General features: G+C 32.5%; 4 protein-coding genes across 4 annotated transcripts; 3 read left to right on the top strand and 1 right to left on the bottom strand.

The window, feature by feature from the left end:
• The first annotated feature begins 6,662 nt into the window (after positions 1–6,662).
• Positions 6,663–7,250, top strand: LOC124935744. The gene has a single exon (XM_047476168.1). It carries the CDS (start codon positions 6,663–6,665, stop codon positions 7,248–7,250), a length of 588 nt encoding a protein of 195 aa, XP_047332124.1.
• Positions 7,251–12,084: 4,834 nt separating this feature from the next.
• Positions 12,085–12,672, top strand: LOC124935734. The gene has a single exon (XM_047476156.1). It carries the CDS (start codon positions 12,085–12,087, stop codon positions 12,670–12,672), a length of 588 nt encoding a protein of 195 aa, XP_047332112.1.
• Positions 12,673–14,576: 1,904 nt separating this feature from the next.
• On the bottom strand, positions 14,577–15,639 carry LOC124922177 (short chain aldehyde dehydrogenase 1-like). Its single transcript, XM_047462914.1, has one exon. The coding sequence runs from the start codon at positions 15,241–15,243 to the stop codon at positions 14,650–14,652; it is 594 nt and encodes a 197-aa protein (XP_047318870.1). The 5' UTR covers positions 15,244–15,639; the 3' UTR covers positions 14,577–14,649.
• A 3,101-nt stretch (positions 15,640–18,740) lies between these two features.
• On the top strand, positions 18,741–21,543 carry LOC124919262 (pentatricopeptide repeat-containing protein At3g22150, chloroplastic). Its single transcript, XM_047459464.1, has one exon. The coding sequence runs from the start codon at positions 18,830–18,832 to the stop codon at positions 21,293–21,295; it is 2,466 nt and encodes an 821-aa protein (XP_047315420.1). The 5' UTR covers positions 18,741–18,829; the 3' UTR covers positions 21,296–21,543.
• Positions 21,544–22,117: the final 574 nt, after the last annotated feature.

Below are 22,117 nucleotides of genomic sequence, written 5' to 3'. Positions count from 1 at the left end.
AAATATGTTTAGTATGAAAGACAAGAACGACCCAGAAAATATGATTAGGTGAGCTTAAAAAAAATTTATGACAGACTTAAAAAAAATATAAAAATAATTCTGAATAAAACTAATAGATAAAGATAAGTTTTATCATTTTTTAATAATTAGATAAATAAACATTGAAGTATACTTAAATTTGTTAAAAACTCCTGATTATGAAAGGTATGATAGGTTAAACCATCTCCAACCGAATCCAAAACGCATACCCAAAGCTTTTTTTTTCCTCCAGCTGATAGCCAAACCCATATGCAAAATGGATATTTCTTCTTTCTCTATCTGAACACAACGCATATATGTGTTTGTACAGTTGTTATCCCAAAATTTTTATTAAATTTTAAAACAGTCCTTAAAGTTTATAAATAATTTAATTTGAATATTTAACTTTTATATATCATTTATTTCAAATATTTAATTTAGTCTTTTAACCTTTAATTTAAGTAAATATTATATTAATTTAACTTTTTTATATAATTTATTTATATATTTAATTTTTTGGTTTTTATCCTATATATTTTTATTAATATTTTTTAAATATAATAAATTTATAATAATAAATAATATTGATAAAAAAAACTAAAAATTATCGATGTTTGTTTTTAATGATGTTTAATTTATTTTTTTATTAATGTTTGTTTAAATGTAATTTTTTTGTCGTGTAATGAATTTTTTTTATTTGTACGAATAATTTTTTATTTCAATCTCAGATGTATATATTTTAGTTTGTGTATCGTAATTTTTTGAATTTTTAATAAATTTTTTTATTAATTTATAATCAAATTTAAAATACTAGGTTGATATTAAAATATTGTGGTGTAATTTATAACATTATAAAATATATTGGTGATATTAAAAAATTATAAAAATTGATGTAAAGAAGAATATTCTAATAATATATTTTTAGGTTTGAGAATGAATTTTCGGTTGGAGAATAATTATTGTTTAAAATGAGTTTGAAAATGATTTTTTCAGTTGGTGTTAGATAAATTTCAGACAGTTTGTAAATATGTTCGGAAGACCTCTTTTAGATATATAGATGTAATTCAAGTTTCTCTAAAACTTGAAGAATGTATCTAAGTTTTCGATTATATTTTTTTCCTTAAGCAAAACCAGTGAGGATGGTTGGGTCAGTTATGTTGGCTTTGACTATTAGATCTTTTAAGAACAACTATGAAGATATGAAACTCTGGAAAATAGATATTTGCTAAAAAGGAAAAAGTCTTGAAAATCTTAAGTGTTGTATTATCAACCTTTACAAACAACTCTTATAAAAAAGTAATTAGCCTAGAAACCTTAAATTACTTATACATACAGACCAAGCCTATTAATAATTAAATAAGTCCTAATTGTATAAAAGACAATAAAGGCCTACAACTTTCAATTTTCTAACAATCAATGCTTAAACTCACAATCTCCCCCGTAAGCTTGATTTGGTTTGAGATTCTTCACACTGAGCAGCTTTCGCATCTCTGCAAATTTGACTCTTGTTAGTGCCTTAGTGAGAATGTTTGCACACTGCTCTCTAGTTCCTACGAACTCTACAACGATCTGTCGGTTCTCGACGCATTCACGGATGAAGTAGAACTGAGTGTCGATGTGTTTTATACGTCCATGAACCATATGATTCTTCATTAATGTTATTGCGGACTTGTTGTCGACATAAAGGGTTATCGGCCTCGGCTCGCATCCTAGCACCTCTCTCAACAAGTTTCTTAGCCAAAGTCCTTGACATGATGTTGCAGTAGTTGCCATAAACTCCGTCTCACATGAAGATAAAACAATAGTTCGTTGCTTTTGAGATTGTTAGGTGATCAAATTCCCGTTGAGATAAAACACCATCCCTCTAGTGCTTTTTCTATCGGCTGTGTCACCGGTTATGTCGTTGTTAGTAAAACCAACGAATTATTAAACTTCTCGTCCTCTTCTTAACTGAATCACATAGCTCGTTGTTCCCTTCACGTAACGAAGAATGTGTTTTACTGCCTTTTGGTGTAGAGTGGTAGGTTTCTCCATGTATCGACTCACTATGACAATTGCATAATACATATTGGGTCGAGTGTGCGTCAAGTACCTGAGACACCCTATGAAACGTCTATACTCCTTCGGATCCACTAAGCTTCCTTCCACATTCTATCTAAGCTGCAAATTTGTTTCCATAGGATACTTGCTCGAGTTGCAATCCTTCATTGCAAATTGTTTCAACACCTTCTCTACATAAGTTTCCTGTTTCACATCGATGTTATCTTTCTTCTGGTCCACCTCTATACCAAAATAGTACGAGAGTATCCCGAGATCACTCATCTCGAACTCCTTCATCATCTATTTTTTGAACTCATCAACACTCTTGACGCTTGATCTTGTCACGATGCAAGTCATCGGCGTATACACCAACAATAAGTACTTCTTCTCCATGGTTTCTCGTTTACACATCCTTCTCTTAAGAACACTTCATGAAACCGAGACTCATCATTCTATTGTTGAGGCAAGTGCTCCACGCACTTGGTGATTGACGTAGTCCGTAGAGAGCCTTGTATAACTTTTACACCTTGTGCTCTTTATTCTTGGCGATGAAGCCTTCAAGTTGAGTGACATAGACTTCTTCTTCAATGTCACCATTGAAAAATGCTGATATAACATTAAAGTGGTGAATCTCCCATCCACGGTGAGCTGCAATGGAAAAAATTAGCTTGACTGTGTCAAGTTTCGCCACCAGTGCAAAGTTCTAATCAAAATCATCATCTTGCTTCTGCACATAGTCTTTTGCTACCAATCTCTCTTTGTGCATGATGATTTTTCTTTCGCTGTCTCTTTTTAACTTGAAAACCCACTTTAACCCGATGGTCTTGTGATCGGATGGTAAGTCGGTGAGATCTCATGTCTTATTCTTCCTGATAGACTCGAGCTCTTTGTTCATGACCTCATTCCACGACTCTTCGACTATCACCTCGTGATATGTTGGCTCGTCGGTGGTGAGAAACAGCAATTCATCAAGATCCATCTCTATTAGTGGTGCCTCAACATAGACATCTCGTAGGATTCTGAACTCCACAAAATTTTGTACGAGCTTGTTGTTGTCGTTGCACCACTCCCATTTCTTTTCCTTCTCGAAAATGGCATCTTTGTTCACACGGATTTTCCAACAAGCTGAATCAAGAAACATGTGCATCTTGCTTCCGTCTTCAACACTAAGGTACACCATGGCTTCACTTCGATCATCAAGCTTCTTGAGATGTGGTCCCACTGTCTTAACATGTTCGGTACACCCAAATACTCTCAAGTGCTCTAGATGAGGTCGTTTACCGGTCCATGCCTAGTAAGGAGTGAGAGTTCGTAGCACCTTTGTCGGCAAGCGGTTTAAGAGATAAACTACATGTTGTATTGCCTCTCCTTAGAGGTTTATCGATACCTACATGCTCTTGAGTAAGCTTCTCGCAGCACTCATCACGGTACGATTTCTTCTCTCCACCACGTCATTTTGTTGTGGAATGTATGGTGCCGTGAGGTGACATTCGACTCCTTCCTCTTTGTAGAACTCCGCAAATTTCTGTGATGTTAACTCTCCACCTTGATTAGTATGCAAAGTTTTTAGTTTGTGCTTGGACTTGTTCTCAATGAGCCTCTTAAACTTCTTGAATGCTTAAAAAGCTTTTCCTTTTTCTCTAAGCATGTACACCCACATCCAACGATTATAATCATCAACAAGTAGAAGAAAATACTTGTTACCGGCGAGTGATATAGGGGTGATCAGACCACACAAATCCGCGTGCACAAGTTGTAGGGGATGCTCAACACGAAAGTTTGCTTGGGCAGGAAATGGTAGCCTTGTTTACTTTGCAATCATGCAACTCTCACACACTTGGTCGGGGTGTGTGATCTTGGGCAGCCCTATAACCATCTCCTTCTCCCCCATCATCTTAAGCGAAAAAAAAAAGTTTACGTGCCCAAGTCTCGCATGCCATAACCAAGATGGGTCTACTAGCGATGTTAATAGAGAAACAGATTGCCTCATTTCAAGAGAAATCTTGTATAACCGATTTTTCGATTTCTCCACCTTCATCAATAGAACACCATTTTGGTCTAACATCTTTAGGAGCGAGCTAACTAAGATGATCGTGTTGCCCTTTTATGTCATCTGACCGAGACTTATAATATTACTTTTCAATTTTGGAATGTAATATACCTCATTCATTATACGTTGATCTCTATTCTTGCATTCGAACAATATGGATCATCGACCCTTAATCTCGACGAGTGAGCCGTCTCCAAACTTCATAATTCCGGTGATTTTCTCGTCGAGCTCATTGAACTTCTCTCGATGACCCGTCGTATGATTGCTTGATCCATTGTCAATGTACCACACGTCGGTGTGATTATACTCATCGCCACTTGCGAGGAGGTTCTCCATGACTTTCTCTTCATTAAGCACCACCACATCTGGTTCCTCTTTGCACGAATCTTGCTTAAGCTCTTCAAGGTTTGTCTCCTCGTCTTCGGGAAAAGTGTTCGTCACTTCCTTGACAAACATTAATGTTGGCTCCTTGTCATGGGAGCTTGTGAGGTTTGCTTCATCGTTGGGCACTTGGGCCTTTGGTTATGGAAATCAGATGCGTAGTGCCCGTACTTTTAACTAGCTTAACACTTCACTATACTCTTGTCTTTGCGGGGCTTGGTGTCTTCACGTCAAGATGAGCTTTCTCCATGACCTCGACCTCCACCTCGCCCTTTGCCACGACCTCGCTTATCTGCACCGTTGCCGCTACGACTCGACGATCCAAAAGAAAAATATGCTTCTCCGTTTTTCTTCATTAGTGACATCCATTCATCATGCGTGAGCAATATGTGTTCCTCCTCTTGGTCTCTGTAGCCGCGAAGTCTATCCTCGTGGACTTTGAGACGTCCGATGATCTCCTTGACGGTCATATTCTTGAGGTCAGCAAATTCTCGATCACTGTAACGATCTGCATATATGTTTGTGGTAAGGCTCTAAGGAACTTCTTGACGATGGAGATCTCCTCCACCTTCTCTTCCAACGAGCGGATACCAATCATGATGGATGTCAATTTCATGGTGAAATCATCCACCGATTCCCCATTCTGCATGCAAATTGCCTCGAATTGTGTCTTCAAGATTTGCACTTATGCCTCCTTGACACTCTCCACTCCAACATGCATTGTCTTTAGCGTCTCCCACGCTAGCTTGGCAGAATTCTTCTCATCCACCATTAGAAGGACGTCCTCGGGGAGTGCTTGATAGATGGAGGCGAGAGCCATTCTATCCATACGTTCGTCGACATCATCGAGCATCACGACTTCCCACACTCCTTGTTCTTGTAAGTTTACCTGCATCTTCAACGCCCACATTAAGTAGTTACTCTTCGTGAGTAACAGATAGAAGAGCGTCACGTTCTCTTCTCTTCCAATCTTCATTGCCGCCACATCTCTTGATCTTGTCGACGGAATGTTCTTTAACCTAGCTCTGATACCAAATATTGGCTTTGACTATTGGATCTTTTAAGAACATCTATGAAGATATGAAACTCTGAAAAATAGATATTTGCTAAAAAGAAAAAAATCTTGAAATCTTGAGAATCTTAAGTATTGTATTATCAACATTTACCAACAACCTTATAAAGAAGTAATTAGATTAGAAACTCTAAATTACTTATACATATTTAGGATCAAAGTCAGTTAATAAAGGTGGTCCTGCGACAATAGACAAAGAGAAACCGCGATTGTATGGCATGTCGGTTTCGAAAGCAATTTTATAGACAGGAATGCAAATGAATAAGGATCGATTCTACAAGAGGTAAAGAAAAAGTAACATTGAAATATTTGTTTTTTTGTACATACTTTAATATATATAATTATTTTTGTTATATTTAGGGGTATAATAAAACTACTCTTTTTATTGATTATGGTATTTATATTTGATAAAATGTAAAGTTTGTTAGAGATATATTTGGGCAAACTTTTATTTAGGGGTATATTTTAAATTTTTTTTAATTAAAATATATTTTACTATTTTATTTTTCAACCTTTTAATTTATTTTTATTGAATTTTTCTTTTATTTTAAATTTTATTTCAGCATTTTTATTTAATAATATTTTAGATAAATGTTAATTACTTTTTATAAATCAATGGTGAGATCGATAAATTTTGACCGAATCATAGTTATATTAATGGAGGAGATTGGTAACAATTAAATAAGAATAAAAAATATTATTTTTTTTAATAAAATTATTCAACAAATCCTAAAATTCAGTACATGTCTAAAAGATAATAATAGAAATTTTCAGTATATATAAAATTAAGATGTATGATAGACTATTAAAATTATTCTTTATATATTGTATTTAAAAATAAATAAAATTCTTAATATTCAAAAAACTTAGTTCAAATTTATATTCAATTTCAATTTATAAGAATTTCAAATTTTAAAATTAATTAAAATTTTGTATTGTAAATTTATTTTCAATAAGAATATGATTAAATATATTATATTTTCTATTTCTAATCTTGTTCCTACATATTTGGTTTGTTGAGCTCTATATAAATTTATACATCACTCAAATTTAATCATATTCAATTTTTGTTCTCTAAAAAAATCCCCAACTTATTCCAAAATGGCAATGTTACCGCTTGCATCTTTAGATAATTATCACAATGTTCGTATCATCGTCAAACTCGACAACAACACTTTCAAAATCGACCAATTACCCACATTTACCATCGATATTACTATGGTAAACGTGAAGGGAGAATGGAATCTGAACACAAGAGATGACTTCATTATTGATGCTGAGATTGGTCCAAGAATTTCAACCCGATTTAAACACCTTCACAAACATGAGATGATATATCGTGTTCGAGAATGGCTCCGTCGATCTGATGTGCAATTGGATGCAAGAACACAAGTACAAGATTCCATCGAAAGCATGCTAGTGAAAAGTAAAACTGTGTGTCGTTTCTTAATGCATTGTTTTTTAAAATACAACATATACGATATCATGGATGAGAATAAGTCCAAAGCTTCGGAAAAGGAAGAAAAAGAAACTTGCACAATTTGTCTAGAGAATTACAATATAGGAGAGGATCTTAATAAGATGCAACATTGCAATCATCACTTTCACAATTGTTGCATTACCAATTGGATGAAGAAGAGCAATTTATGTCCTTTGTGTCGGGAACCAATAATTTCTTATATGTATTAGACATTTATTTTTGCTATTAAGTTAATGAGATATATGTTTATTATTATTTATAATATAAAATAATAACGTATTTAGATTTTTATTGTCCTTTTTTAGAATGTTTTGAAAATAAATAAAAGTAATTATATTATTTATCTAATTTTTTTTATCTCTTAATAATTTGAAAAAACAGCATAGTAATTAAAAAATATACATGTAACACCTTTATTATATATTTTTAGTTATTAAGTAAATTTGTGATATTTCCAATTAAATATAACTAAATTAATTATTCACTCAGCAGTATATTTATTCAGTTTTCTAATAACATAAAATAAAATAGTTATGTAACAGATAATACTAAGTCTCCAAACGGGCCTATATAATAATATAATAGGCTTCCTCAACTTCAATGTTTTTGAAGTTATTTAGAAAAAACATGTTTCAAAATAATCTAAATTATTCAAGAAATCATTATTCATTTTTTTTTTAATTTAACGTGATTTTGTAAATATAACAAATGAGTAATATTATTTTATAAAAAAATTCAACTTTAATATTTAAATCTTAATCAATACTATTTTCACTTATATCACAATATATATAACAAAATTTAAGAGTGTTTATCGGGATTTTTTTCAACAAAACAAGGTATAATTTCTCTTACTTTCATTATAATTAGCTTTTATTATAAATTAAAAAATATATTTTATAATTATTTATTTAAAATATATTTTGCAATTACAAAATTATAAATTAAAATTACAATTATTTATTTTGAATTATACATATTTAAATCTCATATATAATTTAAACATAATTTATATAATTTAAAATCACTTATTCAAATTAATATATCTTCTTCAATGTCATCATTGAAAAATGCTGATATAACATCAAAGTTGTGAATCTCCCATCCACGGTGAGCTGCGATGGAAAAAATTAGCTTGACTATGTCAAGTTTCGCCACCGGTGCAAAGTTATACTCAAAATCATCCTCTCGCTTTTGCACATAGTCTTTTGTTACCAATCTCTCTTTATGCTTGATGATTTTTCTTTCGCTGTCTCTTTTCAACTTGAAAACACTCTTTAACCCGATAGTCTTGTGAGAGGATGGTAAGTCGGTGAGCTCTCATGTCTTATTCTTCCAGATAGACTCGAGCTCTTTGTTCATGACCTCATTCCACGACTCTTCGACTATCGCCTCGTGATATGTTGACTCGTCGGTGGTGAGAAACATCAATTCATCAAGATCCATCTCTATTAGTGGTGCCTCCGCATAGACATCTCGTAGCATTCCGAACTCTACAGAATTTTGTACGAGTTTGTTGTTGTCGTTGCACCACTCTCATTTCTTCTCCTTCTCGAAAATGGCATCTCTGTTCACACGGATTTTCCTACAAGCTGAATCAAGAAACATGTGCACCTTGCTTCCGTCTTCAACACCAAGGTACACCATGGCTTGACTTCGATCATCAAGCTTCTTGAGATGTGGTCCCATTCTCTTAACATGTTCGGTACACTCAAATACTCTCAAGTGCTCTAGATGAGGTCGCTTACCGGTCCATGCCTAGTAAGGAGTGCAAATTCCTAGCACCTTTGTCGGCAAGCGGTTCAAGAGATAAACTGCATGTCGTACTGCCTCTCCCCAGAGGTTTATCGGTACCTACATGCTCTTGAGTAAGCTCCTCGCAGCACCCATCACGGTACGATTTCTTCTCTCCACCACGTCGTTTTGTTATGGAGTGTATGGTGTCGTGAGGTGACATTCAACTCTTTCCTCTTTGTAAAACTCCGCAAATTTCTGTGATGTTAACTCTCCACCTCAATAAGTATGCAAAGTTTTTAGTTTATGCTTGGACTTATTCTCAACGAGCCTCTTAAACTTCTTGAATGCTTCAAAAGCTTCTCCTTTTTCTCTAAGCATGTACACCCACATCCAACGACTATAATCATCAACAAGTAGAAGAAAATACTTGTTACTGGCGAGTGATGGAGGGGTGATCGGACCACACAAATCCGTGTGCACAAGTTGTAGGGTATGTTCAACACGAAAGTTTGCTTGGGCAGGAAATGGTAGCCTTGTTTACTTTGCAATCATGCAACTCTCACACACTTGGTCGGGGTGTGTGATCTTGGGCAACCCTATAACCATTTCCTTCTCCCCCATCATCTTAAGCGCATAAAAGTTTACGTGCCCAAGTCTCGCATGCCATAACCAAGATGGGTCTACTAACGATGTTAATAGAGAAACGGATTGCCTCATTTTAAGAGAAATATTGTATAATCGATTTTTCGATTTCTCCACCTTCATCAATAGAACACCATTTTGGTATAACATCTTTAGGAGTGAGCTAACTAAGATGATCGTGTTGCCCTTTTCTGTCATCTGACCGAGACTTATAATATTACATTTCAATTTTGGAATGTAATATACCTCAGTCATTATACGTTGATCTCTATTCTTGCATTCGAACAATATGGATCATCGACCCTTGATCTCAACGAGTGAGCCGTCTCTAAACTTCATAATTCTGGTGATTTTCTCATCTAGCTCATTGAACTTCTCTCGATGACTCGTCATATGATTGCTTGATCCATTGTCAATGTACCACACGTCGGTGTGATTATACTCATCGCCACTTACGAGGAGATTCTCCGTGACTTTCTCTTCATTGAGCACCACCACATCTGGTTCCTCGTTGGACGATTCTTGCTCAAGCTCTTCAAGGTTTGTCTCCTCGTCTTCGGGAAAAGTGTTCGTCACTTCCTTGACAAACATTAATGTTGGCTCTTTGTCATGGGAGCTTGTGAGGTTTGCTTCATCGTTGGGCACTTGGGCCTTTGGTTATGGAAATCAGACGCGTAGTGCCCGTACTTTTAACAAGCTTAACACTTCATTATGCTCTTGTCTTTGCGGGGCTTAGTGTCTTCATGTCGAGATGAGCTTTCTCCATGACCTCGACCTCCACCTCGCCCTTTGCCACGACCTCGCTTATCTGCACCGTTGCCGCTACGACTCGACGATCCAGAAGAAAAATATGCTTCTCTGTTTTTCTTCATTCGTGACATCCATTCATCATGCGTGAGCAATATGTGTTCCTCCTCTTGGTCTCTGTAGCCGCGAAGTCTATCCTCGTGGACTTTGAGACGATCGATAATCTCCTCGACGGTCATATTCTTGAGGTCAACAAATTCTCGATCACTGTAACGATATGCATATATGTTTGTGGTAAGGCTCTAAGGAACTTCTTGACGATGGAGATCTCCTCCACCTTCTCTTCCATCGAGCGGATACCAATCATGATGGATGTCAATTTTATGGCGAAATCATCCACCGATTCCCCATTCTTCATGCAAATTGCCTCGAATTGTGTCTTCAATGTTTACACTTATGCCTCCTTGACTCTCTCCACTCCAAAATGCATTGTCTTTAGCGTCTTTCACGCTAGCTTGGCGGAATTCTTCTCATCCACCATGAGAAGGACGTCCTCGGGGAGTGTTTGATAGATGGACGCGAGAGCCATTCTATCCATACGTTCGTCGACATTGTCGAACATCACGACTTCCCACACTCCGTGTTCTTGTAAGTTTACATGCATCTTCAACGCCCACACTGAGTAGTTACTCTTCGTGAGTAACGGATAGGAGAGCGTCACGTTATCTTCTCTTCCAATCTTCATTGCCGCCACATCTCTTGATCTTGCCGACGACATGTTCTTCAACCTAGCTCTGATACAAAATGTTGGCTTTGACTATTGGATCTTTTAATAATTAAATAAGCTCTAATTGTATAAAGATAATAAAGGGTTACAACTTTCAATTTTATGACAATTAATATTTAAGCTCACAAGTTATACCATAAAAAAAAGTTAAAAAAACGCGAACATTGACATGAACCTATTATCAGCAACAATTATTAATCAGGTAAAAGCTGTTTAGGATCAAAGTCTTAATAAGGGTGTCCTGCGACAACAGGCAAAGAGAAACCGCGATTGTATGGCATGTTGGTTTCGAAAGCAATTTTTTTTTACAGACAGGAATGCAAATGAATAAGGATCGATTCTAAAAGAGATAAAGAAAAAGTAACATTGTTAACCGAATTGGGAAATATTTGTTTTATACATACTCTAATATATTTAATTATTTTTTTTTATATATTTACAGATATAATAAAACTACTCTTTTTATTGATTATGGAATTTATATTTGATAAAATATAAAGTTTGTTAGAGATATATTTGGGCAATTTTGTAGCATTTTAAACTTATTTTTAATTAAAATATATTTTACTATTTTATTTTTATTGAATTTTTCTTTTCTTTTAAATTTTATTTCAGCATTTTTATTTAATAATATTTTAGATAAATGTTAATTACTTTTTATAAATCAATGGTGAGATCGATAAATTTTGACCGAATCATAATTATATTAATGGAGGAGATTGGTAACAATTAAATTAGAATAAAAAATATTATTTTTCTAATAAAAATATTCAACAAATTCTAAAATTCAGTACAAAATTTCAGTATATATAAAATTAAGATGTATGTTAGACTATTAAAATTATTCTTTATTTATTGTATTTAAAAATAAATAAGATTCTTAATATTCAAAAAACTTAGTTCAAATATATATTCAATTTCAATTTATAAGAATTTCAAATTTTAAAATTAATTAAAATTTTGTATTGTAAATTTATTTTCAATAAGAATATAATTAAATATATTATATTTTCTATTTCTAATCTTGTTCCTACATATTTGGTTTGTTGAGCTCTATATAAATTTATACATCACTCAAATTTAATCATATTCAATTTTTCTTCTCTAAAAAATCCCCTACTTATTCCAAAATGGCAATGTTACCGGTTGCATCTTTAGATAATTATCACAATGTTCGTATCATCGTCAAGCTCGACAACAACACTTTCAAAATCGACCAATTACCCACATTTACCATCGATATTACTATGGTAAACGTGAAGGGAGAATGGAATCTAAACACAAGAGATGACTTCATTATTGATGCTGAGATTGGTCCAAGAATTTCAACCCGATTCAAACACCTTCACAAACATGAGATGATATATCGTGTTCGAGAATGGCTCCGTCGATCTGATGTGCAATTGGATGCAAGGACACAAGTACAAGATTCCATCGAAAGCATGCTAGTGAAAAGTAAAATTGTTTGTCGTTTCTTAATGCATTGTTTTTTAAAATACGACATATACGATATCATGGATGAGAATAAGTCCAAAGCTTCGGAAAAGGAAGAAAAAGAAACTTGCACAATTTGTCTCGAGAATTACAATATAGGAGAGGATCTTAATAAGATGCAACATTGCAATCATCATTTTCACAATTGTTGCATTACCAATTGGATGAAGAAGAGCAATTTATGTCCTTTGTGTCGGGAACCAATAATTTCTTACATGTATTAGACATTTATTATTGCTATTAAGTTAATGAGATATATGTTTATTATTATTTATAATATAAAATAATAACATGCATATGCATGTATTTAGATTTTTATTGTCCTTTTTTTAGAATGTTTTGAAAATAAATAAAAGTAATTATATTATTTATCTAATTTTTTTTATCTCTTAATTATTTGAAAAAACAGCGTAGTAATTAAAAAATATACATGTAACACCTTTATTATATATTTTTAGTTATTAAGTCAATTTGTGATATTTCCAATTAAATATAACTAAATTAATTATTCACTCAGCAGTATATTTATTCAGTTTTCTAATAACATAAAATAAAATAGTTATGTAACAGATAATACTAAGTCTCCAAACGGGCCTATATGATAGGCTTCCTCAACTTCAATGTTTTCTGAAGTTATTTAGAAAAAACATGATTCAAAATAATCTAAATTATTCAAGAAATCATTATTCATTTTTTTTAAAAATTTAATGTGATTTTGTAAATATATTATTTTATAGAAAAAATTCAACTTTAATATTTAAATCTTAATCAATATTATTTTTACTTATATCACAATATATATAACAAAATTTAAGAGTGTTTATCGTAATTGTTTTCAAAAAAACAAGGTATAATATTTCTTACTTTCATTATAATTAGCTTTTATTATAAATTAAAAAATATATTTTATAATTATTTATTTAAAATATATTTTTTAATTACAAAATTATAAATTAAAATTACAATTATTTATTTTGAATTATACATATTTAAATCCCATATATAATTTAAACATAATTTATTTAATTTAAAATCACTTATTCAAATTAATATATCTACAAATAAAAAGATTCAAAAATTAAAACATATTTTCAATATTAAAAAATATTCTTGTTTTTGTTTTTATTATTATTAGATTGGTTTTAAGAAAGTTAAATAATTAAAGTTTGTTTTATTATTATTATTAAGTTAATTAGTTAATTTTATGTAGAAAGTTATGAATTTGGAACTATTAATAAAAAATATTTTTTTTCCAATTTTCTCTTTTAAGGAAATTAAATTATCATATCTACTATATTTATTCTTATTTTAGTTTCAAATGAGACCGGTCCATATATTCTTAGTTTTATAAATATTTCAAAATTAAAATTAAGTTTTAATTAAAATTTTAAAAGTAATTATCATTTGACAAAACAAAATAGGAGAAATATGATCAATTTCATATATTTATTTAAAATATTTTATTATTAAAATTAGTTTTTCTCTAAAATAACAAAAATAAAAATATATCTTTTTATATAATTTATCAAACAATAAAATAAATCACATTACAAGATCAATTTATTTTTCTCTATGTATAAATCAGTTTGAACTTTACCCTACAAGAGCTTGTTTGACATATATATTTTGGTAGGGTTTTTACTTAAAATCCAATATTTTACTTCTTTTCAATTCAGAAATCTATTTAGAGATACAAAAAATATTTTTTATTTAATATTTTTTCTCTATCTATTTTGAGGATATTTATAAGGATAGGATCATTTGCTCCGAATTTTTTTCTGTTTCCCTTCACATGAAAAAAAACAGTAATTTAAAAAAAAGAATAATTATAATTACTGCTTTGCCCCTCCTCTATATGAGAAGAAACATATAAAATTTGGGAGCAGACAAGTGATTTAGCCCTTGGGGTTGCCCTTTCACATTCACTCTTACGGAAATGGAGAGGGACAAAAATGTAATTATTATTATTATTTTTTTAAATGATTGAATTTTCTTTTTCTATGAGGAGATAGAGGATCCAACCAGCTATTTATTTAGATGATAGAATAGTTATTAAGCTCTTAATTTTTTTTTTTTAAAGTCAAACAATAATTTAATCCAAACTAGATAAAATTAAAAAAACCCCAAGATCAAACAAACAAGCTCCAATGTGCTAAGATCGGAATATCACATAACAAACAAGCTCTAAATAATAGCTAGATTCAACCAGTTAGATCCTTTAGAACTGCTAAAAGAGTTCCATTTGTTAAGCTATATCCTCCATCAATTACTAGGTTTAATCCACTTACATACTTCGATTCATCGCTTCCTAGGTAAAGTGCCGCGTTTGCCACGTCATCAACCTCAACCGATTGTCCTCTCAAGTTTGCAATCTTTTTGACAAACTCTTCGACCTTCTCCTTATCCATTTCGAGAGTGCTTTGGAGCATCGGGCTGGCCACGCCAAAAGGAGAAATGCAATTAACCCTAATACCATCTTTTCCCAATTCAATACACAAGTTTTTTGTCAATCCCACTATGCCTAGTTTGGATACGGAATAAGCATGGTTAACAACTCCAAAAGTCACCGAACAAACGCTCGAAGTGAATAGAATAACCCCGCTCTTGGTCGGGATCATGACCCTAGATGCATGTTTGGCAGTCCAAATGGAACCAATTAGGTTAACATCTACAACCCGTCTCAATTCTTCGTTCTCGTGCGAACTAATTTGAGAATCCATGTTCCCTGTGATGCCCGCATTGCTAAACATTATGTCAAGTTTTCCAAATTTTGAAACGGTTGTATCAACCGCCATTTCCACGTCAGCCTCGATGCTGACGTCGCAGTGGACGAAAGAGATCGTATCCTCGTCTCCGATTTCGTCGCAAAGGGATCGGCCGAGCTCATCTTGAATATCTGCGACAATGACCTTGGCACCATGCTTGACGAACAATCGGGATGTGCATGCCCCTATACCGCTAGCTCCACCGGTTATTAGGGCAACTTTCCCTTCTAGCCTAAGTTGTGGTCAATTAGAAGAATCAAAAATCAAGTTTGAGGATAAAAAAAAAATAGAAGAAAATTAATAATATGGTCTTAAAGGGGTACCTTCTTGGGAGAGGATTAACCAATGAGGAGCCTTCCATTATTTCAGCCTCTTGGTATGGTTGCTAGAAATGATGAAGGGGAGGAGACATAAATAATGGTATAAATTCAATTATTAGAGAGAAGGAAAATAAAAATAAAAAATATGGAAAGTGGTGAGAAATTATAGATTAATGGGTTATTGTTAAATAATATTTAATATCACTAATAAATAATTCTGACAAAAACTTAAGACAAAATTTAACAATTGGTTAGTGTATTTTTCTGAGATGTAACATTTATAATGTATAATAAATTTTAGTAAGCATATTCACATGAATTAATAAAAAAAAGTGTCTCTCAACATTTTTTCCTTTAAAAGAAATGGTATGAAAATTTTGTAAGTCATTTCTTTTATTAGGCATGCTTCGATTTGAGTTATTTAAATAATTTAACCACCTAAACATTTTTTCATTTTTCTCTCATTAATCACATCACTCAATTCATTACTCAAAATACAAAAATATTATTTATTTTAAATTATTATTTTATTATTATATTAAGTAATTTTACCAAAAATATTTTTAAATCCTTAAAATTATCACTAATAATTATTTTAAAAAAATAATAATAATAATTGTATTACCAAGATTTGAACTTTGACTCGTCAAACTAAAATATGTCTAATCACACTAAGAACGAACGTATTTATTTCAAAAATGGACAAATTACTATAGATTTGAACTAATTCTGTACCATAAACAACAAAGATCAAATACCTTGTTTTTTTCTCAAATTTAGACCTGGTTCGATTGGAGAAATGGGATGGATCCCCCTTTCACTTGGGGTTTTCTTGTATAGGCGAAAAATAGGGTTTTACATGCTTTATCTTCGACCAATTATGGCGTGATAATTTGTTTGGTTATAAGACTTAAATGATTTATCATTAATATATAATAATAATAATAATAATAATAAAATAAAAAATAATAATTTAAAATAAAATGCATTTTAGTATTTTAATAAATTAATTGAATGACATAATGGTTGAAAAGAGTAAAATGATGTTTTTTAGTTAGATTTTAATTATTGAAATAATCACAAACCAAAAAAAATAGAAAAAAACAGATTCCCCTATTAGAAATGAAGCATGTTTCAAAGCAGGTGTCTACAGCTGTTATTAATAGTGTTTTCAAATTACAAATGTTTTGTACATTTTGTACTCGTTCTCTAAATATCTGAATTTTAAATTTATATGTTGGAAAAATTACATTATATATAGTGTGACAGGTTGTGATGCACTGGAAATAGGCTAACTTCACATGCATTACATAAAAAACTTACTACCAAAGAATTTGGACTATTTTGTGAACTTAAATAAGAGAGTTAATTGTATATGAATGATTCATATGGCAATACTATAAATTTATTATGTAACGTTTTCAAATTGAAAAAATGAAAAAAAAAAATAAATAATTATCATAACCATTTCAACCTTATGTGATAGTTATGCTTTTAAGTATAAAAAAAACTTACAATTACGTGATCATATAGATATATTTCTATTTTGATATATCTTGATATATTAGTACGATTTCTATATTAATATTTTTTTTTTTTAGATCAGTAGGACTTCTTTTTAGAACAACTACTTTATTAATATAAATTTTTAATATTTTTTTTTTTTGTAGAAGGATATGTTTCGCTTCTACTCCCTTATGAATAATTTTAATGGGTTAAATATATAGTTCACAAATACACTTAACAGATAAATCAAGTTTAAAAAACTTTATATGTGTCCTCTCGTAAAGAGGTGTAAAAATGTTATATATATATATATATATATATTAATCATTACACCTTCTCTGTGATAAAGTACAGAGAATTTAGTAATAAGGTATCAAAACTAAAGATGTCAATTGTAATCGAATCGAATTATCCTGTTTGGAATGGGTTTTTCCCCAATTTGATTGGTAGTTGACCGGGATGGAGCGGTGATGATATTTATGTTCCCCGCTTCGAACCGTTCCGATTTCACCCAAATTATGCTCGAACACTAAAAACACATTAAATTTATAAAATTACCAACATATTTATTTATTCATTATATTTTATAAGAGTTTTAAATTTATTTCTTTGTAATAATATTTTATATATATATATTAAAATATATTATATTAAAAATTTCGTTTATATAATTTAATTCTATAAAAAAATTATTTATTTTTGAGAATATGGTATAAATTGTATTCCGCGAGAATTTTTCAAAACCGAATGGGATAGGGATGGTAATAAAAAAATCTTTGAATTAAAAATGGGACGAGGATGGTAAATGTATTCCTCGCCCCGAACCGCCCATTGCCATCCCTAAATTCCCAACTGCTCCAAAGAGGCCGAGAGATTAAATTCAATATTTAACCTAATTCGCAATTTAATTCATATATATATATATATATATATATATATATATATATATTATTATGATGCTTAATATTCAAAGTGTCCAAATCGAGATGCGTAGTTAATTTGGATATATATGTGAGAGTAAATGGATATTTGAGTTTCGAACTTGCGTAGTTAATTAGAGAAGTTGAAAAGACATTTATTCTTGGTCACCGATAATTTTTCTAACATTGAGGGTGCCATGCTTTTTTTTTTCATCACTCAAATTTGAGTTGGTGTTGTATTTTGTTCGATAATGCATCTTATTTAGTCGGATCAAAATTTTTATCCCGAATTTTTATGATCCAAATAATTCCCTCAATCTTTGATGGATTGTTTGCTACTCACATCCTCCGATTGTGTTGGTGGTGCTTTTCTCGAGTCCGTGTATAACAGCAAAAGAGATAAAATTACCAATTTGAAGTTGTTTTTCATATATCCAATGAAGAGTCAATAAATAAGAATTTTCAATCGGATGTACTTTTATATGTATCCTTCCATTATTTTTACGGATTTCTCACTTTTTTTTATAATATATATATATAAATATATATATATAAATGGTCAATTACATTATATATATATTAATAAGCCTAGATTAATGACAAAATTCATAATGCCGGTTAGAATATTTTATAAGATTCTCCTGACACCGTTTAATTGATTTGTTCGACTCTTAAAAAAAAAAAAAAAAAAAAAAATTACAATACTATTCTATCCCTTCATTATAATTTTTGCAAATATTATTTTTATAATTCTCCAAAGTAGTATATCCCATTAATTCTAGCTTTCTTCAACCTCACATCCGATTATCATGTTCCTCCTCCGACGAATTGCAGCGACCACACATACTTTTCCCTCTCAGGCCACTTCAAATGCTCCGACCACTATCCATCTTTCCTTCTTCCTCGTCTCTCTCATTACCTCCCTCGACTACATCTTTCTCTCTATCTCTCCCCCTTAACAATTCTCCTTCCTTTCCACCCATCTCCCCACTCTCCGAACAATGCGCGCCGGACGATTTTCCCGACTCCCCAACTCAACCAAAGACCATCAGGTATCGTCTCAGTCACCTCTGCAAAAATGGCCAACTTGACGTTGCCTACCAACTGTTCGATTCAATTCCCCGCCCCACCACCGTTGTTTGGAACACAATCATTATTGGTTTAGTCTGCAACGGCAAGCCAGATGAAGCTATTTCGCTCTACTCTCGCATGAAATCGACTTCTAATACAGAATCCGACTTCTACACTTACTCCGCCGTTCTCAAAGCCTGTGCAGAAACTCGTCGGCTTAAGATAGGTAAAGCCGTTCATGGACATGTTCTCCGTTCTCATTTTAATCCTAGTAGAATCGTATCGAATTCTCTGTTGAACATGTATTCTACTTGTCTAAGTTCAATCGATGATGATGATGATGATGATTTTGTGAAATATGATGTTGTTTGTAAAGTGTTCGATACAATGCGTAAGAGAGATGTCATTGCTTGGAATACATTGATTTCATGGTATGTGAAAACGAATCGATTCGTTTACGCTCTTGAAGCTTTCATGAAGATGATGAATGTTGGTATAAAACCAACGTATGTGACATTCGTTAATGCTTTCCCTGCTGTTTCTAGAATTGGAGACTGCAAAAGTGCTGATGTTATGTATGGATTGCTTGTGAAATCTGGTAAGGAATCTGTCAATGATCCGTTTTCTGTCAGCTCAGCAATTCAAATGTATGTGGATCTTGGTCACATTGAAGATGCACGTAAGGTGTTTGATAATATGCCTGACAGAAATACAGAGGTTTGGAACACAATGATAAGTGGGTATTTAAGAACCAATCATCCAATTCAAGCTATCGAGCTTTTTCTCGATACTTCGATTTCAGATAATGTCACTTTCCTATTAGCTCTAACTGCAGCTTCGCAGTTACTCCGTTTGGATTTTGCCCAACAGCTGCATTCTTGTATTATTAAAAAGTCATTAATTTCGTCGATTATCATCGTCAATGCCTTAATCGTCATGTACTCTAGGTGCAATTCAATAGAAACGTCGTTCCATATCTTCAATCAAATGCGTAAAAGGGACGTTGTTTCATGGAATACAATCATATCGGGTTTTGTTCAGAATGGTTACGACGAAGAAGGGTTGATTCTCGTATACGAGATGCAAAAGGAAGGATTCTTAGTGGATGGAGTAACTGTAACTGCCTTACTATCGGCTGCGTCGAATTTAAGGAATCAAACAATTGGGAAACAAACGCATTCGTATGTTGTTAGGAATGGAATTCGATTCGAAGGGATGGAAAGTTATTTGATCGATATGTACACTAAATGTGGGTTAAACGATTCCGCCAAGAAAATATTCTCTTCTTCTGATAAAGATCAAGCGACGTGGAATTCTATGGTCGCAGGTAATGCACAAAACGGGCTAACCGAGGAAGCGTTTGCGGTTTTCAGACAAATGCTCGAGGAAAAAATAGAACCAAACGCGATAACCTTATCGTCGATTCTCCCCGCCTGCCATTTGGGATTCGGGAAACAACTACATAGCTTCGCGATTCGTCGTTTTCTCGACCAAAACGTGTTTGTCGGTTCGTCTCTACTCGACATGTATTCGAAATCAGGTTCGATCGGTTATTCTGAAAACGTATTCAATATGTTGATTGAAAAGAATTCGGTCACGTACACGAATATGATATTGGCTTACGGTCAACATGGGAATGGCGAGAAAGCTCTATCGGTTTTTAATTCGATGAAACGATTGGGAATCCAACCCGATGAAATTACAATAGTTGCGATCTTGACCGCTTGTAGTTACTCGGGTTTAGTAGAGGAAGGGATTCGAATATTCGAGTCGATCGAGAGAGAGTGCGAGGTTAAGCCTTCATATGAACATTATTGTTGTGTGGTCGATATGTTAGGCCGAGTAGGACGAGTTGAGGAAGCATACGATTTTATTTTAAATTTGGGGGAAAAGGGAGAATGCGTGGGAATATGGGGATCGTTATTAGCTGCTTGTAGAGTTCATAGGCGATTTAAATTGGGAAAAATTGTCGCGAATAAGTTGCTCGAGATGGGAGAAGGAAAAACGACAGGTTATAGGGTTTTGCTTTCGAATATCTATGCGGAGGAAGGGAATTGGAAGGCGGTTAAGAAAATGAGGAATGAAATGAGGGAAAAGGGTTTGGAGAAGGATGTTGGTTGCAGTTGGATTGATGTTTCAGGTTCTGTTAACTGTTTTGTTTCTAAAGATATGAAACATCCTCAGAGTGATGAAATATTTGATGTTTTGTCGGATTTGTCAGTTAAGTTAAAAGATGGTGTTGAGGAAATGCTGTATTTGAATTAGTTAAACTTCGAAAATATTGGTTGATCGCGATTCGTGGCTACTATGTAAATGAAGGTGTTTTTGTCCTCCGAAGATCGAACGAACCTAAGAGATAAAATGACGGATTTTATGAGGTTAGATGCACATGTCCTTGTGCTTCCATCAATCAATAACAGGTGTTTTAGTCCATACAAATAAGATAGTAAGGTGGTCAATCCATCATCTTGATTATATACAAAATGAAATGTATGCATGAAAGTCTTTACTTCTTCATTATTTGCATGCTTGGTTTTGATCTTTGGGAAGATATTACAAACACACTAAGACTTCATGCATCACAAATAAAGCTAAAGTTATTTGCGATCTTTATTAAAAACTCCTCTTATCGAAGAAGGTCGAAAAGTGAGTGTCGGGTGCCTTCATTGGAGGGTGTTACTTAATTTGCCCATCGAGGGCTATAGACAGAGTTTCATTGCTCAATTCTCTTTTTACCTTTAAAAAGAAGGGTAGGTCCAAATGTTTCCCAATTCCTTTGGAGAATATAATGATAGATGCTCTTATTTCAATTGATGAGAGTTTGACCCAAAATCTAACCAAATTCCTCATCCAAAAATAGACTCACCAGACATGTAAATATTTTTATCTTAAATCCTTGTTTGGATTTTGGATTATTTTAATAATTTTTTTTTGTTTATTATGGATTTTGAAAAGTTAAAATATTTAAATGGTATTAAAATTTATTTGTTTAAAAAATAAATTAATGATATTTTAATATTTTATGTTATAAATGGATTGAATTTAGATGTATTTAATAATAAGTCTAATATTTAATACACTTATTTG

Source organism: Impatiens glandulifera, chromosome 1 (assembly GCF_907164915.1).
Source record: "Impatiens glandulifera chromosome 1, dImpGla2.1, whole genome shotgun sequence".
Taxonomy (NCBI): Eukaryota; Viridiplantae; Streptophyta; class Magnoliopsida; order Ericales; family Balsaminaceae; genus Impatiens; species Impatiens glandulifera.
The sequence above is the reverse complement of the archived record's forward strand: the minus strand, read 5'-3'. Positions and strand labels throughout refer to the sequence as shown.

Bases quoted from the DNA above. Each gene is read 5' to 3' on its own strand.
- LOC124922177 (XM_047462914.1), bottom strand. From the start codon at position 15,243: ATGGCGGTTGATACAACCGTTTCAAAATTTGGAAAACTTGACATAATG.
- LOC124935744 (XM_047476168.1), top strand. From the start codon at position 6,663: ATGGCAATGTTACCGCTTGCATCTTTAGATAATTATCACAATGTTCGT.
- LOC124935734 (XM_047476156.1), top strand. From the start codon at position 12,085: ATGGCAATGTTACCGGTTGCATCTTTAGATAATTATCACAATGTTCGT.
- LOC124919262 (XM_047459464.1), top strand. From the start codon at position 18,830: ATGCTCCGACCACTATCCATCTTTCCTTCTTCCTCGTCTCTCTCATTA.